The sequence below is a fragment of the Microcebus murinus genome, chromosome 6 (assembly GCF_040939455.1).
Source record: "Microcebus murinus isolate Inina chromosome 6, M.murinus_Inina_mat1.0, whole genome shotgun sequence".
NCBI classification, from domain to species: Eukaryota; Metazoa; Chordata; class Mammalia; order Primates; family Cheirogaleidae; genus Microcebus; species Microcebus murinus.
The window spans coordinates 92,304,779-92,322,631 of NC_134109.1; the positions used below are offsets into that span (position 1 = coordinate 92,304,779).

The 17,853-nt window shown below is 36.1% G+C and overlaps 1 protein-coding gene across 5 annotated transcripts in view; it reads right to left on the minus strand.

Moving 5' to 3' along the window:
• Positions 1–17,853, minus strand: part of CCPG1 (cell cycle progression 1) — a 50,250-nt gene that overhangs the window by 2,584 nt on the left and 29,813 nt on the right. For 2 of the 5 annotated variants that reach the window (XM_076004389.1, XM_076004388.1), the window contains exons 5-10: positions 16,943–17,144; positions 13,436–13,531; positions 11,336–11,587; positions 5,875–5,967; positions 5,573–5,694; positions 1,065–2,470 (exon numbers count right to left, since the gene is read on the minus strand). In XM_076004389.1, coding sequence (XP_075860504.1) covers positions 1,065–2,470; positions 5,573–5,694; positions 5,875–5,967; positions 11,336–11,587; positions 13,436–13,531; positions 16,943–17,144 — 2,171 coding nt within the window. The remainder of the gene's footprint in view (positions 1–1,064; positions 2,471–5,572; positions 5,695–5,874; positions 5,968–11,335; positions 11,588–13,435; positions 13,532–16,942; positions 17,145–17,853) is intronic. The other 3 variants (XM_076004390.1, XM_012783083.3, XM_012783089.3) reach the window with 3 other exon arrangements.

The window sequence follows — 17,853 nt, forward strand, 5'->3', positions numbered from 1 at the left end:
TTCACATCTCCAAGTCTTTGCAGATGACCTTCCCTTTAAGTGAAATGCCCTCCCACAACTACAGAGCAAATTCTCATTTCTTTCAAAAGCTAACTGAAAAACCAAGTTCAGTTCAAAGGCTACCTCACTCATGAAGCCCTTCCGAACATCTCCAGAGAGCCTGAGGCCACCACATACATGCCTCCATACCTTCATTTCATTTCTTTTATTTAACTAGCTTGTTAAGTTCCTTTACAGCAAAAGTTTTTTCATTTGTTTCCTCAAGGTAGCCTCACAACACTTTGTTCATTATAGCACTAGGTATCTGCTTAATGACTAAAGACACCAGAATCAGTCTCATTATTTTATAGACACATTACATTTATTCAGAAAGATATAAGTATCTCAAAGGTAAAAAGTGAAGCTAACATTTGAAGATTAAGCAAGTTACATGTTACAGAATATAAAACTGATAAACAATGGATAAAAAGTTATTATGAAACACACAAATTAGAATTTCTGGCTTGCCATGTTTGCCTCTTTGATCATGCCTCTATCAACAATAATTCTATAATAAGTATTATCATAATTAAGCTAGTATATTCAATAGACAAATGAAAAGAGATGGGATATTAGAATTGTTATGTATGAGCTCTTCTGATTTCAGAGTAAAATTTGTTATTCACTCCTAGCTTCCTTAGGTGAGTAAATAAATAAAAGATTACAGGAAAATAATTTCACTTCAGGTAATTATCTTTTCATTAAGAATATACTGAAACAAAATATGGCAAAATAAGATTTATATATCCTTAACTAAAGTCTGATGTTCTATCGACTGAGCTACCCAGGCCCTTCTTAACTGATTTTTAAGGCAGAAATTAAATCAAGTCCAAATGATTATGTGATATGAAATTATCAGCTTCTAATAGCTATAATTTTAAAGCTTTCAATTTATTCTAAATTCTCAGTGGCAATAAAGCATATCTTATAAATATTAACCTTTTAAGAAATTCATCAAATCAAAATGTTATCCAATCTACAAATGTTAGAAACTACTATAGTAACATGGTTTTATGTAAACCGACCTGGGTCCATATGGAGGGGGAAAAGTTTGACCAAAGAAGTGTCTATATATATATTCATCCAACTTCTCAAACACTCCATCATTATCTACTTGATATTCCTTCATGTCTTTAAGATAATCTTTAACATCATTAACAAAGTCAGTGAAGAGCTTCTGATCATGTATAAAGATACCATTTAGGAAAAAATTATTGATAAAATGATCAAGTTCTTTCCAATGATGAAAAGCATCCAGCTCTTTTAATAAGTACCTTTGAATTAACTGTCTAAATTCATCTATCCTTATAGGATTCACCACTGTATTAAAAAGGCTCATGGATTCTTGTCGAGCACATTCAAATACACCGGAACAAGCCTTTCTAAAAGGATAACTTTCCCTACAGTCATGCTCAGCAGTGCCTTTCTGTGAATTTGTATTTTTTCTGAATTCTTCAAAGTGAACTGGCTTTTCTTTCCTTCCATCTCTTTGCCTAGTAGGGCCTCTACAATTCTGGTTCTGTGTAGGTGCTTTGTACTCTGGATGTAAATAGTCACTAAAAGTTGTTCTTGATTTTTCAGCTGCAGCTTCTTTTGTAGCACCATATCTTTTATTACCCTTTTCATCGAAGATATTCTTGGTGGTATCTTTAAAATGTCTAAAGGTAGATTTAACTGAATCTGAGAATTTTTTCAAATTTTCCTTCACAGCTTCTTTAGCCTGCTTAATTTTTTCTTTATGATGCCTCACAAACTCCTTGGTAGAATTCTTCATGGCATCAAATGTTTCCTTAACTGAACCCAAAAATGTTTCCTTTGACTTATTTTTAGCCCTGTGGTTTCCTCTACCCCCTTTCTTTTTTCCATCAGCTTCTTGTTTTCCATTTTGTTCTTTTGCCTCAACATACAGTCTTTCCCACAAATCAGAACGCTGCTGTTCAAAGTTAAGCTTCCGCTCCAGCTCAGTGAGTCTTTCCCGTAAGATTACTATTTCCTTTTGTTCAGTTAATACACTGGAAGAATCTGAGTTGCCATGTGTCTGACTAGCACTTAGTTGCTGGAGTTCCACCCTTAAAGTCATGGTCATTAGTCGTTCTCTCTCCAGTTCCCTCTTTAGCATCTTTGCTTCTGCCAATAGGGTCTCCCTTTGATTAAGGAAGCTGTGTTTTTTCTGCTTTTCCTCTTCCAAATTTTGCTTAAGTTTCTGATTTTCTTTAACTAATTCAGTACTTGTTCCTTTATCTTCCAATATTCTAATCTGTTCTCTTAGTTTGCTTAACTCTTGCAGTAATGAAGACAAGGCTTTTTCTTCCTTCTCCAGAGATTTTCTTAAATGCTGATTTTCCGTAGCAAGGTTCATTTTCTGAGTTTCAAAGGACATCTTCTCTGCTTCAGTAACGGTCCAACACCTTGCAAGGTTGTCTTTCAATGACTAAATTTTTTTTTTGAGAGAGAAGAAAGAAAAATGTCAACTGCTTTAAAAGCTGTATTTAAATCATTTAGATATAACACCCCATAAAGTTTAGTGGCTTTACTTTCATAGATACTGTCCCTTGGGTAGTATAAGGTTTATATGCAAGAAAATGCTTAGCAGACAGCTACATCAAATTAAGAACAATGGCGTAGTGGAAGAATTTAAAGACAGAAAAGTTAGCTACAGCTCAGTTTATCCCTAAAAGGATTTTTAAAATAGCAATAGGGATACTTTTGATTACTGTTTCCTATAATCATATGAAGTTCTTACTGGTTTCTTGGCCCCTTTATAAAAATTAGGAGAAAAGTCCATCATTTGACCACAGGACTCTCTTCCTGAAAAGGTTCCTAGGGAATTTAGGCAGGAAAAGGCTTCTGATTCTTGGGGAGAGAGATTATCTTTTATAAAAAGTAAAATTACATCTAGAGCTGATTTCAGGCTTCAGAAAATTCTGTTTGTAGTCAGTGTACCCTTTGAAGGAAGAAACATTTCAATAATCTTAGTCCTATTTGAAACATTTTAGTCCTATGCAAGCTAACATTTCTAATAAGTGCAAGGAAGTCATAAATTCTACAAGCACATTAGAGGACAGGCTGAATCTTGGTAACATTTAAAACTAATTTCCCCAATTTTAAGTAAACTTCTGAAATGACTGTAGCCCAGATTACAGCAGCTCTGTAATCCATACAGATTAATATAACTCTGAAAGTCAGAAACATGATAGAAATCGTGTTCAGGTAGACTAACAGAATTTTACTAAAGTTCAAGGTAGCCTCCACTGATCTGATTTTGCTTTTACACATATGCATTAGTAACACATTTTAACAAAAAACAGAAAAAATTAAACAATATGCTTCAAATAGGTATTATAGCATTACCCAGTTAAAATATCTTATGTATAAGTCTGCCAAATGATACTTAAATTTGGCTTAATTTACCACAAACATTATGGTTATCACATTTGAATCAGACCAGTAAAATTATCTGGTTTCAGAAACAAACAAAAAAGAAAAAGAAAAAAAAAAAATCAATCCTTTACGAGAATGGCACTATTTTACACTTGAAAAATAACAATTTGAAATGTTTCTTCACTTTCTGGCTCATTAATCTTCAGAGAACAAATTAGGATTTAAAATTTAAGCGCAGTCATTTCCTCTGCTCTACCTACATGACAGAAAACAAGTTTCTTCTACCCAACAGCAGTGGACTGTGGAGGAGACTTCTGTAGCACAATCTTAAAATACACAAGAACAGGAAGCCACAGAGTGACAGAAGAGTACAGCATTGCTCCTCCAGTAACATGATCTTCAAATAAGGGATTGATAAGCAGATCCTCAGCAGGTCTTCCCAAGAGTTTCAACATCTGATCCACATTTAACAGCTAGAAATAGGAAATCTGCAAAAACTGACTCTCTCTATAGATTTATGCTTGGTGAGTCTCCTAAAAACCAACGTCATCCTATAGAACCAAAAACCATTGTGGTGAAGAAAATGACATGTTCTGATACTGGCAGGAAAACTACACTATTTATAATCAGCTACCAGTAGTATTCCCCTAAAAAATACAATTTGGATATAAAGTGGTATTCTGTCTTCCCAAAAAATCATAACCTATAAAGGAGGCATACATAAATTAAGTGTGAAGGAGATGGGAGGGGGTGTGTGGAACGGAAGGAAAAAGCAACTTACTTTTCTATCTGGAGCTTATCTACAATCCCTACACCATCCCTAGGAAAGAACTAGATAGGAGACTAGCTATTTTGCTGGTCCTCATAAATCCACAAAGATGTTAGGTAACTGGACAAAACAGACAGTAAAGTCCTATTAGATGTAGGTGAGTTTTAGGTAGAAAAACATAACATGCATCCCTTCCATCAGAACTAACAAGAAAGAAATAAAAAGGAATAGCCATTTCCCCTGATCAAGGGAAAATCTTGGAGAAAATATGAAACCACAGCTCTTGAGTCCAGACAAGATGGCTCACAGCTGTAATCCTAGCATGCTGGGAGGCTGAGGCAGGAAGATTGCTTGAGCTCAGGAGTTCAAGACCAGCCTGATCAAGAGCAAAATTCTATCTCTACTGAAAATGGAAAAAAGTAGCCAGGCTTTGTGGTGCACGTTTGTAGTCCCAGCTACTCAGGAGGCTGAGGAAGGAGGATCGCTTGAGCCCAGTAGTTTGAAGTTGCTGTAAGCTAGGCTGATGCCACAGCACTCCAGCCCGGGCAACAAAGCAAAATCCTGTCTCAAAAAATAAAATAAAATAAATATATAATATATAAATAAAAATGAATAAAACCACAACTCTCATTTTTCTCTCCCACTGAATGAAAATGTTTTGCTTAGCTCTGTGAAAATAATGCTAATAATGTCTATACACATATATAAAATGTCAATTTTAAATTGCAGTTAAGAATAAGGGCTTTGGCTGGGCGCTGTGGCTCACGCCTGTAATCCTAGCTCTTGGGAGGCCGAGGCGGGCGGATTGCTCAAGGTCAGGAGTTCAATACCAGCCTGAGCAAGAGCGAGACCCCGTCTCTACTATAAATAGAAAGAAATTAATTGGCCAACTGATATATATATAAAAAAAAAATTAGCCGGGCATGGTGGCGCATGCCTGTAGTCCCAGCTACTCAGGAGGCTGAGGCAGGAGGATCGCTTGAGCCCAGGAGTTTGAAGTTGCTGTGAGCTAGGCTGACGCCATGGCACTCACTCTAGCCTGGACAACAAAGTGAGACTCTGTCTCAAATAAAAAAAAAAAAAAAAAAAAAGAATAAGGGCTTTGAAGACAGATGCTTGGAATCAAATTAGCTCTGCTAATCAGTACCCTTGGGAAAGCTGGTTAACCTTTCTGAAACCTCTTTCCCAGCTGTAAAATGAAGTTAATAATTGTTCAATTCACATATTGTGAGAAATAAGAGAAATATTTGTATGAAACACTCATGACCTATAATCAATCAATTATCAGCATTATTACTGATTTACTAACCTGCACTGTACATGTATCTAAATAGTATAATTACTGGCTAATAATAGTTTTTAATATTTGTTAGTGGTACAAACCTTATAATCTGTAAAAGATTCTTGTTCCTGTTGACACTGAGAAAGATAATCCTTCATATCATTCAATTCATCTTCATGTATTTTTCTGACTAATTGTTGACGATTCTGAATCTGAATTGTTCCTAAAATGAAAATTTTTATGAGGTATAACACAAATATTATTACCGGTATTTTAAAATACATAAAAATTTAATCTGTATATAATCTAACTACTTAATCTGGACAGTATCATTTTCTTAAAGTATCAGCACTTCACAATTCTTTAAAAATTCTGATTATAAGCTGGGTACAGTGGCTCACACCTGTTATCCCAGTGATTTGGGAGGCCAAGTTGGGAGGGTTGCTTGAGGCCAGGAGTTCAAGACCAGCCTGGGCAACATAGCAAGATAGCATCACTACAAAAAGTAAAAAAAAAAAAAATTAACCAGGCATGCATAGTGGCTCACATCTATAGTCGCAGCTACTTGGAGAGCTAAAGTGGGAGGACTGATTGCTTGAGCCCAGGAGTTCCAGGATACACAGCTATGGTCATACCACTACACTCCAGCCTGGGCAACAGAGCAAGTCCCTGACTCTTAAAAAAAAAAAAAAGCAAACTGATTATATAAAGAATAAATAAGTGAAAGCTCATGATGTCATTCGATTATACAGATAAAGAATAAATAAGTGAAAACTCATGTCATTCATCAAATGGTGGTAGGATGTAAACCGCAACATAAGTCAAGCCAACTGGGTTTTCAAAATATTTATTTAGCAATAACCCAGAAACATTTAAGCAGTTCACTATCTTTTTTGATTAAAACAAGCCAGCCTGTACTTCTTTACCAAAGATAACAATTTATATAATGTTCTTATGTTACTATATTGAAGGCACTCAGCTTTGATGTTTTGAGGGGATCTTTTAAGTACAGCAAGTGTTTCAGCCTCCCTTATAAAGAAATGAACCATGGTGTCTTTTCAGTTTATAAGTCAATATGGGAAAATGAAAAGTTTTTGTCTTTTGTAACATTTTTGCCTAAAGGATATAAAGCATAGCACAGAAAATAATTGGCTAGCCAGTGATTATATGCCATTCTCAAAGCCAAATCTGTTAAGAATTCTGCAATGGTTAGATCTGTACTGGAGTACTGCTGTCCTTATCCCAGCAGTGATAAAGGAACCATAAACCAACTAGGATTCTCTATATTTTCACCCTAAAATAATTCTTTTATCATTCTTCTTCATGTATCTTTCTGATCAAAAGTCAAAGTGTTACTTTGCCAAAACATGCTGTTCACAATGCTGCTATATTCACACATGAGGGGGAAAAAAACCCACTAAATCAAAAATAAGGCAAAATGCATTCAGCAACATTAATCCTACATCTACTAAGTGGGCATACCACTCAGTATGTACAGATATCACAGAATTTTACAACAAAAGGATGTAATGATTGCTTACTATTTCTTCCCTTACTGCTATAAAAATTATTTTTTAATTTCTTCAATACATCTTGAAAAATACTAAAAAAAATTTTCCAATTTACAGACAATTGTTAGATATTCTAAATGCTAGTTAACAACTAAGAAACTCTGTGTTAGAATCTGTTTCCTCTCTTAAAATTTTCCAATTTATAGAAAGAAGCATGGCAAACTTGTTTCAAAGTTACTCAAAAAACTCAGATTTTTTCAGATGTTGAAAGAAATTTATCTATAGTTCCCAGAGTAACAGAAAACCTTTAACTTTCTATTTCAAACTGCTAATAAGATCAATTCCTTTGCCCGCTGGAAACTGTGTCGAGATGTGAATTAGATGCCATGTTCTTGATAACTGTCTTCATGTGGCCCTTTTCAGTCTCACTAACTAATCATTGGGGGTTTTTTCCTGCACATTCAGCTGCTTAACTATAAAGTGTTACCACACAAGATACAATCTTGGCCTTCTAGTCATACCTAGAAATGCTGCTTATCTTACCACATTAACCCATTGTCAGTTTTTGCTATCATTCCAGTTAAGACTTCTCATCTACAGATATAGTCCTTAGCCCTCACCCGAGCTTCCAGCGAATATGTCCAGCTGCCTGTTGGACACAGTTTTAGGGCCTCTTTGTGTGGGGGGAATGGACAAAGAATCAAACTTCAATACCTGCCCCAAACCATTTTAGAATAAATTGGGTATAAACAAACCAAACTATGTTTCTCATCTGGCAAAACCCTTCCTCAGTAACTCCTAACTCCAAATGTGATGCAGCTAGTACACTTTCTAGGACATAATAAGCCACCATTTGATCCCACATATCCAGGCTCAAAGTCCTATTTTCCATTTTTCCTTCAGTGTCCCTTATATTACCAACTTTCTCTCCATCCCCACTGTCACTACAATCGTCATGGCCCTCATAACTAATATCTGATTACAAACCTAACTGTTCTAATTTTTCCCATACCACTTACCTTCCTGCACTTTTTTCCTCTAAAATTACTGCTGTCGGGTCACTCAAATCAAACTCACCTACCAGATTCTAGTATATTTCACAACATATAATTGAACTTTGAACAACATAGGTTTGAACTGCAGGTCCCCACATATATGCAGATTTTTTTCAACTAAACACAGAGTCCCCGCATACATGGAGGGACAAGTTTTCCTACATGTGGCTTTTAGTCATGGGACTTGAGTACACAGTGGATTTTGTTATGGTGGGAGCATGGGGGACTGTCCTGGAACCCATGGCCTATCTATACTGTGGGGCGAACTGACTGTAATAGCACTCCACCTATTCCATTATTTCTAAATACATATTCTGCTATAGCCCAGGCAGTCTTCTCACTGCTCCCAAATCCAAGTTTATCTCTTCCTTAGGTTATCAAGGTTCTCCTTGCTGGAATTTTCTACCTTTCCTTTGGCCTGTCATAAGCTTACTATGACTAGACCCAGCTTAAATGCTACCACCTTCAGGATGACTCAGTAAGTGCATTCTTTGAGCTGTAATTCATGTCTGTGCTACATAAATTAGCATCTAGTTACACTGTTACATTGCCTGAAGAGGAAGGCAGCCTACGAATATTTAAAGAAATTCTGTGAAAAAACTAAATCAACTGAACTCCACTGATGATTTAGAACATAGTCCACAAGTAAAGACAAGAATAAAAAAGATTGCTTCATACATGAACATTTTTTTAAAAACTTCTGGAAGCATTTTCAGAGCCTCAAACATGCCAAGTACCTGGAATACATGGAGTACACTATTTTACTATTCTTAACCACACTAGCTTTCTCTTCCAGTATAGATCTGACACTCCAAATTTATATGGAGCCAAGGTTGACAAATGCTCTGAGTAATTCATTTAATAGTATGTTTTTGTTAAATGATTATAAAGCAAATGACTGACTTCACTGTGAAGATGGATGGGAAATTCAAACTAGCTGTAAAATCAACTCCAAAGAGCATTGAGATCAATGCTGAATTAAGAAAAAATGAGATGTCCTTTAAGGAGTGACTTTGAAAAGTCATTCAGGTTACGTTTTACATGTTTATTAAACCAATCTCCTTACTATATAGACATACTTCATACTATATCATCCAGGCTTTTCATATTCTAAATATGCTAATATAAAAAACTACAGGAAAATGTTTTAATTGTAATTAAGTAAATTTTACTAGTTACCAAAATCTTAAATAACAGAGAAGTGACCTCACTTTTGAAAGTACTCCTCCCTAAACTGATCTTTCTACAAAATATTCAAAGAGCATGCAAATGGTGAGGTTTTAATGCAATTTAGATTAACATTAAAAGTCACTATCCAGTTTTTAAGTAAGAAAAAATGATTAAGGCAAGACTTTCTCCTTTGTTACCTTCATGTTTACTTGTGGGGGGGAAACCATACTCAAAAAACATTTGCTCCAGCTAGTCAATAAAGTTAAATATATATTTCAAATCAAATCTCATTATAACAAACCTCAAGAGAGGATGCAAATTTTAATATCTCAGTATTAAATTCAAGCAAACATCCATCAGGAGTCTAAATACATACTTTTATTAATATAAAGTTAAAAACAGTAAGAAACATATTTTACTAACTCTGACTTTTTTCTTTTTGAGACAGAGTCTCACTTTGTTGCCCAGGCTAGAGTGAGTGCCATGGCATCAGCCTAGCTCACAGCAACCTCAAACTCCTGGGCTCAATCCTCCTGCCTCAGCCTCCCGAGTAGCTGGGACTACAGGCATGCACCACCATGCCTGGCTAATTTTTTCTATATATATTAGTTGTCCAATTAATTTCTTTCTATTTATAGTAGAGACGGGGTCTTGCTCTTGCTCAGGCTGGTTTAGAACTCCTGACCTCGAGCAATCCACCCACCTCGGCCTCCCAGAGCACTAGGATTACAGGCGTGAGCCACCTCGCCCAGCCTGACTATAAACAAATACTGTCTTCATTAAGTCTATTCTAACATCACACTATGTTGAGTAATATATCTTTTCCACAAATCAACACAGGGTACACACAATTCTTTGATCTTTGTGTAAGAAACACATTTCTGGAAGGAACTAACAAAACAGAAAGTTAAACTGTAGATCAGGTATGCAAAAAAATTTTAAAGTAGTTAAAATAAGGTGAATTAAAATTTGTGAAGTTGGCAAAGTCTAAGACATTTCTTTTTAAGGTGCCCACACTAAATTCTAATACAGCAAAGAGAGTGAATGTTCAATTCTCAATACTCCTGCCTTTGTACAAATGTATACCTTACATAAGAGATTCAACGGTGAGGCTCCTAAATGAAAAAAACACCACCACATGGAATACCTTCTTCTTCTCACCCAAAGGGAATAATGGCTTTGAATTAATAAGATAATCAACATACATAAACACTAATAAGCGTAACAGAGCAAAGCATAAAGCTTAACTAAAGACAAACAATTTTCAATTCATGTGAACTACAGAAGCAATAACAAATGTTACAAAATATGATACTTACATGAAACTTCCAAGTAGAAATGAGGACTAATTATTTCATTAGGACTAACATTTCAAATGTAGCTATTTCAACTGAAATTTAAACGATCCTCCTAATAAAGTCACAGTTCAAATCTGTTTAACTGTTGAAATTTAACTGTGATTCTAAATTAAAATAATTTGTCACGTGGTGAGCATTTCAGATTTTCAATCTTCCAATCTTTTAACTTTAAAAAAGTCAGAAACACACATGCTAATAATAATCTTTATAGCCGGGTGTGGTGGCTCACACCTGTAATCCTAGCACTCTGGGAGGCCGAGGCGGGCGGATTGCTCGAGGTCAGGAGTTCAAAACCAGCCTGAGCAAGAGTGAGATCCCATCTCTACTATAAATAGAAAGAAATTAATTGGCCAACTAATATACATAAAATAAATTAGCTGGGCATGGTGGCGCGTGCTTGTAGTCCCAGCTCGGGAGGCTGAGGCAGGAGAATCGCTTGAGCCCAGGAGTTTGAGGTTGCTGTGAGCTAGACTGATGCTACGGCACTCACTCTAGCCTGGGCAACAAAGTGAAACTCTGCCTCAAAAAAAAATAATAATAATAATAATAATCTTTCTATTTCTTAAATTAATAACTACAGCCTCATTTAAGTGAAAACAGTTTTGTGAGATAGGCAACACTCACTTTCCAAATGAGAAAATTGAGGCTCAAACGGGTTTTGAATTTCCAAGGTCATACATTTAATTGATGACACTGAAAATGGATCCCAGAATTCCTCAGACTCTACACTTTGTCATCAGTTCACATGTAACAAACTTTCAAAAACTTACCATAGAAATGTCCAAATCCCATGCTGATTGCAATCACTAAGGCAAGTATAACACACTTATTGAGACCACTACTGAACTGGCGTTTACTCAACTCCTTAGATGGTTCAGTTTCTTGTGCAGTAAGTTGCTGTTCCTCAGATTCTGAAGTAGAAACAGTCTTCTTCCTGGTACGGCGTCGTCTAAAGGCAGGACTGGGCTGATTACCGGTTTCATCACTACTTGATTCATCGTCACTAGGCTGAGATGAAAATACTATTTTGAAAAGAAAAATGTTAACATTTAAGTATCAAAAATTTTGGAAAAGCTTTTCCAGTAAATATGATTTAGAATAATCAATACCATCCCTACATGCCTTTTGACACAAGACAGCCAAAAACAAAAATCAAACAATACAAACAAAAACACCAAGTTTTCAATTTATCAACATAAAGCCAAAACATAACTGGGATACACAAAAATATATAATCATATTATAATATGATAATCATATTATTCTGATAATCATATTATTCTGTGCTTCAAGAGACCATCTATATCTGTTTTTTTTTTTTTAACTCCCCTTGTAATTTAAACAATTAGAAAGAATAATCATTGATTCTCATAGCCTATTAAATTTCATTGCTATTACAGGCATAAACAAGTACTATTTCTGGAAAAGAAAAGTAACCTCTCTCTCTTAATTTAATTTCAAATAGACGTAATTTAAGGAACACAGGAAAGTATACCAGCAAGACCCTGTGATTTACAAAGAACAATAACTACCAAAAGTTTCCTTGGGTGTATCTGGTCCCTAGTTTCATTTCCATCCTATTAGCCCATGATCAAGGTCCAAAGCACTACAGTTTAACATAGGTTTCCAGAAGTCAGATGAGCCCTTCCCTTCGACTGCCACTCTTACTAGAAGGCTATTAATTTTACCCTCTAGTAAATATGTCAGCATGAGGAAGTGACACAACAGCTATCTCCAACATTAAGGACTAGTCTTGTACTGCTCCTTTATGCATAGAATAGTAAAGAACAACAAATCAGGGGGAAAAAACTGCATGAGAAATGTCAAGTCAGGGAAACATATCCCCTGGAAAAATCACCTTCAGTTTTTCCAAATGTGTAATTCTTTAACACTGTATCAACAAGCTATACGTTGACACAGAAGATTAAATAACTCAGTAATAATTTCCACAAGCTGAACAGAAAAAAAGAAAAGCACTTTAAAAAGTAAGGATAAAATATGACCTGAATTTAATAAATTCATACAAAGAGCTCCAAAACAACAAACATACATGCTCCAAAAAAGCAAAACAGTTCTTCAGAAGACAAGATATCCATGCCACAGAAAAGCTGGTGACTTAGGTTAGGCAATACTTTTTAAAGATGGATCATGGAGCATTCAGTTCACTTCCACACTTACAACAATAAACAAAAAGACAGAAGGCTACTGAATGAATGAATATTCCTAATATTTAGTGATACAGATGCCACTGAGAGATCTTTTGGTCATGACCCTTATGCCCATCATGTTTATCTGGTTATTCTTGATCACTAGTTTTTCCAAGATGCCGTCGCCTCAGGTGTGAGGTTACATTTCTTGGACAAAGAGAAAGAAAGGAAGACTTAAACAAAGCATTACATAATACAAAGGCATTCATGATCATGGCTGGAGTATTTAACTCAGGCTTTTTGACATAAAATTAAGATTGGTAAAGGTAAAAATAAACCATTTATAAAAGTTCTTTAAAATAAATCGTCAATTCTACATTAACATATTGCCTTCATTATACATGCTAACAAACCAGCATAACCCATATTAATATAGTCAGGTTCTTGTCTAATGCTTCCATCTTTTTTAACCCATACATATAATAGATGAAATATTTTGATTTTTAATTTCTTTTAAAGCTTAATTTGACCCACAGTCCAAGATGCAAGCAAGGCAAAGGCATGCAATAAGCTTGGCCAGCTTTTTTACAAGATCAATTTAAAACACCTGTTTCGAATATCACAGATGACAACAGGTATCTTTAAAGCACTCAGTAAATAGTAAATGTGACTTGGCACACTCAGCCAAGCTAGAGAGAAGCTGGTCAGATTTAGTCACACCACCTTGGAAAGCGAGTTGGCTAGGAACATGGTGTTTCAGCTGATCATCCCATCCCCAAATGCATTCAGGAATCTTCCACAGCTTCTCCCACCACCTTTCTTTTGTGAATAAACAGGAAAAAAGATGTATAAAGCTTTATTGTAAGGAATAAAAAGCAAAAAGAATTGAAAATGCTTATTTTAATTATCACTTAACATTGTTATCTGTATTAAATTAAAATGTAAAAATCATACCTTTTTAAAAACATACACAATATAAACTTCTCTAAAACTACCAACTTTGCTTTTTGAGGGCGGAAGAGAGGTCATATAGAGGAAGTAGGTAGGGTTCTTAAACCAACAAGAAGTACACTGCCACAAGAATCTAATTTACTAGAAGAAAAAATTGAAGTTGAAAGCCTAGAAGATGAAGAAAAGAAAAGGAAAAAACAAAATAACTAAACAATGGGTAGCATGAAATTAATAAACCAAGAAAAATATACAGGGCTAAGGGAAAGGGAACAAAAACTCTCAGCAATTGATTTATATATAATGTTTTCAGCATAGTCCAAAATTTTCACCTTTATTTTTTTAAAACTCTGTTTATTAAAATAATTAATTTCTGTAGGGGAGATAACAATGGGTAAGAGTACACTTAATCAAATATTCCTCTTAACTGAGTCTGCAAAACTCCCAAGAAGTCCAATTTCAGAAAGGAGATAAACATTAGAATACTAGTCTTAGAAGGCCCAAGTTCCTAAAGAAAAAAAAACTAACAGTGTATAGATTCTTTCATGTCTTCTACGTCAGTTTCTTACATGCCTGCCCAGACCCTTCTGCAGTACTCTTTCTTCAAATTAACATTTGGCCCATCAATATTCTCAAATTAAACCAGGAGGAAACGAGGGGACAAAAAGACTATTTAAATACAGCATAAATCCTGGAGATAAAAAAAAAAAAAAAAAAAAAAAATGATGGCCAACAAGGAAGGATTCTAGAATCAATTATATTAAGCCCTGGTAAATAAATATATTATATACCTGCAGTCCCCACCCCCCAGGCCATGGACCAGTACCAGTCCCTGGGCTGTTAGGAACCAGGCCGCACAGCAGGAGGTGAGTGGTGAGCAAAGCTTCATCTGTATTTACAGCCCACATCACCATCTGAGCTTTCGCTTTCTGTCAGATCAGCCACAGCATTAGATTCTCATAGGAACGCAGATCCTACTGTAAACTTCACGAGAGATATTCAGGTTTTACGTTCCTTCTGAGAATCTAATGCCTGATGATCTGAGGTGGAGCTGAGGCAGTGATGGCAAGTAGCTACAAATACAGATTGTCATTAGCAGAAAGGTTTGACTGCACATCCAGAAAACAACCACTTGCCCACCCCAAACCCCATCTCCCAAAGGAAAAATTGTCCTTTGGGGGACAATTCCTTGAAACCTTGAAACCAATTCCTTGAAACCTTGGAAACCAATTCCTGGTGCCAAAAAGGTTGGGGACCACTGCTGTATACTATTTTAACAAAGGCTAAAGTTTTCCTTTGACCAGGAAGGTTAGATGAACATTTAAATAGTTGAAGGAAGTGTTTTCAAGCTCTTGTTTATAGGCAAACTACTAATACACTAACAAAGTAAATCCTCATTAAATGAGATATCCAAGAATCTCTACTTAACATTAGCTTGAACTAGGATGACAGAAATTCTACTATCTGATTCTCATTGCCAAATGTAAATATTAAAGAATGGTAAAAATCTAAGAAAATTATCTAAATGCTCCTGTTTTTTCCATAAAAATAGGAAATTTTTAGAATTACTAGCAGTGTTCCAAGTTGTCTCTGCCATAATTCACCCCCGATTATAATTGTAGGTTAATAACTATGGGTTAAAGGTTTGTATGTTATGGTACTTTCCAGGAACTTTATGCCTAAATATTTATATCACCTTCAAAGATGTTATTTTATACACATTCCTAAACTGAGTTGAACAACTGTAGAAAAGAATCAAGCTCAGCAACTCACTCTTTAACCTCCAAATGATTCTGTCTGAACAGTGGGCATTAATTGCATCAAGAATGTAATTTACATTAGGGATATTTTCATAACAATTTAAAATGAAAGATCAGGTCTCTCAGCCTCAGCAAGAATGAGACCCATTCTGGCCGGGCGCGGTGGCTCACACCTGTAATCCTAGCTCTCTGGGAGGCCGAGGCGGGTGGATCGCTCGAGGTCAGGAGTTCGAAACCAGCCTGTGCCAGACCCTGTCTCTACTAAAAATAGAAAGAGGCCGGGCGCGGTGGCTCAGTCCTGTAATTCTAGCACCCTGGAGGCCAAGGCGGGCGGATTGCTGGAGGTCAGGAGTTCAAAACCACCCTGAGCTAGAGTGAGACCCCATCTCTACTATAAATAGAAATTAATTGGCCATCTGATATATATAGAAAAAATGAGCCGGGCATGGTGGCACATGCCTATAGTCCCAGCTACTGGGGAGGCTGAGGCAGGAGGATTGCTTGAGCCCAGGAGTTTGAGGTTGCTGTGAGCAAGGCTGACACCATGGCACTCACTCTAGCCTGGGCAATTAAGTGAGACTCTGTCTCAAAAAAAATAAAAATAATAAAAAAATAGAAATAGAAAGAAATTAATTGACCAACTAAAAATATATATACAAAAAATTAGCCGGGCATGGTGGCGAATGCCTGTAGTCCCAGCTACTTGGGAGGCTGAGGCAGTAGGATTGCTTGAGCCCAGGAGATTGAGGTTGCTGTGAGCTAGGCTGATGCCATGGCACTCACTCTAGCCTGGGCAACAAAGTGAGACTCTGTCTCAAAAAAAAAAAAAAAAGAATGAGACCCATTCTCTACTAAAAATAGAAAAAATTAGCTAGGCATGGTGGCATGTGCCTATAGTCCCAGCTACTCAGGAGGCTGAGTCAGGAGGATCCCTTGAGTCCTGGAGTTTGAAGTTGCTGTGAGCTAGGCTGGGGCAAAAAATGCTTTAAAGTCAGGAGTCAGGAGCTTTGGGAGACTGCTATATTGACAGCACCTTGGACCCTGTCTGGCACATAGTAGGTACTCAAATATTTGTTGAATGACTAATAATTGAATGTATCTGAAAGACTTCAATACTAATTTTCTTTCACTATTTCTATAATACAAAATGTACACTATTGTAAGCAAAAATATTAATATCCTCCTGCTTTTAGGTAGCTCAATCTTCTCTTAAAGATTTAATAACCATCAAATGCATTTTGGAGCATTTGAAATATTAACAAATCTCCTTGAAGAAAATTTGTCTTCTATTTAATGGTAAGAGATGGCTATTGTTATAGCAAAAGGCTGCTGTGTTCTAGGCCACAGAGTCCAGGAAAATACTAATTATAATAGATTTCACAGAAAAAAATTATCTTGAGTTTTACTCAAATATATTCAAAACTAGAGACTTATGGTTAGAAAACAACGCATTATATAAAATATGGTAATATAAGTCCTTAAGTTCTTATCAGTGTATTTTTTATCCTTAAATAGTTCTTACCAGTTTCTGGCTGACAGAATGCATACTGGCTGCTAGAGGAAGAGCCCATGTTAAAGTCTTCTGGATTCTGTGCTTCTTCAACAATGATTATTTCTTGATTTCCCATTTCTTCTAACTTTGGTGGCTCAAGGGTAACAATATCAGAATCGTCACTGGCAGTTCCAAAACCGACATTGTCTTCAGATGACTTTTCTTCCTCTGCCTGAAGAATAATTTTATAGATAGTAAATTGAACAATTTTTAATGGCCTTATATTTTCTACATAGTTCAAAGTAAATAATGGTACTATTAGGGTATTCTGAGGTTAAAATGAAAGATATGATTTCTACCCATTAGTAAAGAATCATGCAATAGAAGGTTCACCTTTTAGTTTGAAAATGCTATCAAACCACTTGGCAACTCTCAGAATTAGACCAGACCACTGCCTTGTCCTAGTGGGCTGCAGAAGCTGAGAAGCCCACCTTTGTTCCTAAATAATCACAGAAAGAAGAGAGTTCATTTCTCTCACAAGTCCCACAGGTTTATTTGAACATAACTCTGGAGGTTAGGGAGCCCAAAAAAGACTGATTAAACTTTTCTGGTTATGTATGTAATAAACTTCAACAGCTATGCCAGGAACTATTTATTGTCTGAATGTGTCCTCCAAAATGTATTATGTTGGAATGTGATTGCCAATGTAATAGTATTAAGAGGTGGGGCCTTTAGGAAGTGATTAGGTTAAGGGCTCCTCCCTGTGACTGTGATTAAAGCCTTTATAAGAACTTCATATAGCACCCAGCCCGTTTTCATTCCTTCTGCCACGCCCTCTTGAGGATACAACAACAAGGTGCCATCTTGGAAGCAAGAGAGCATGCCCTCACCAGACACCGAACTTGCTGGCACCTTAACCTTGAAGCTCCCAGCCTCTAGAA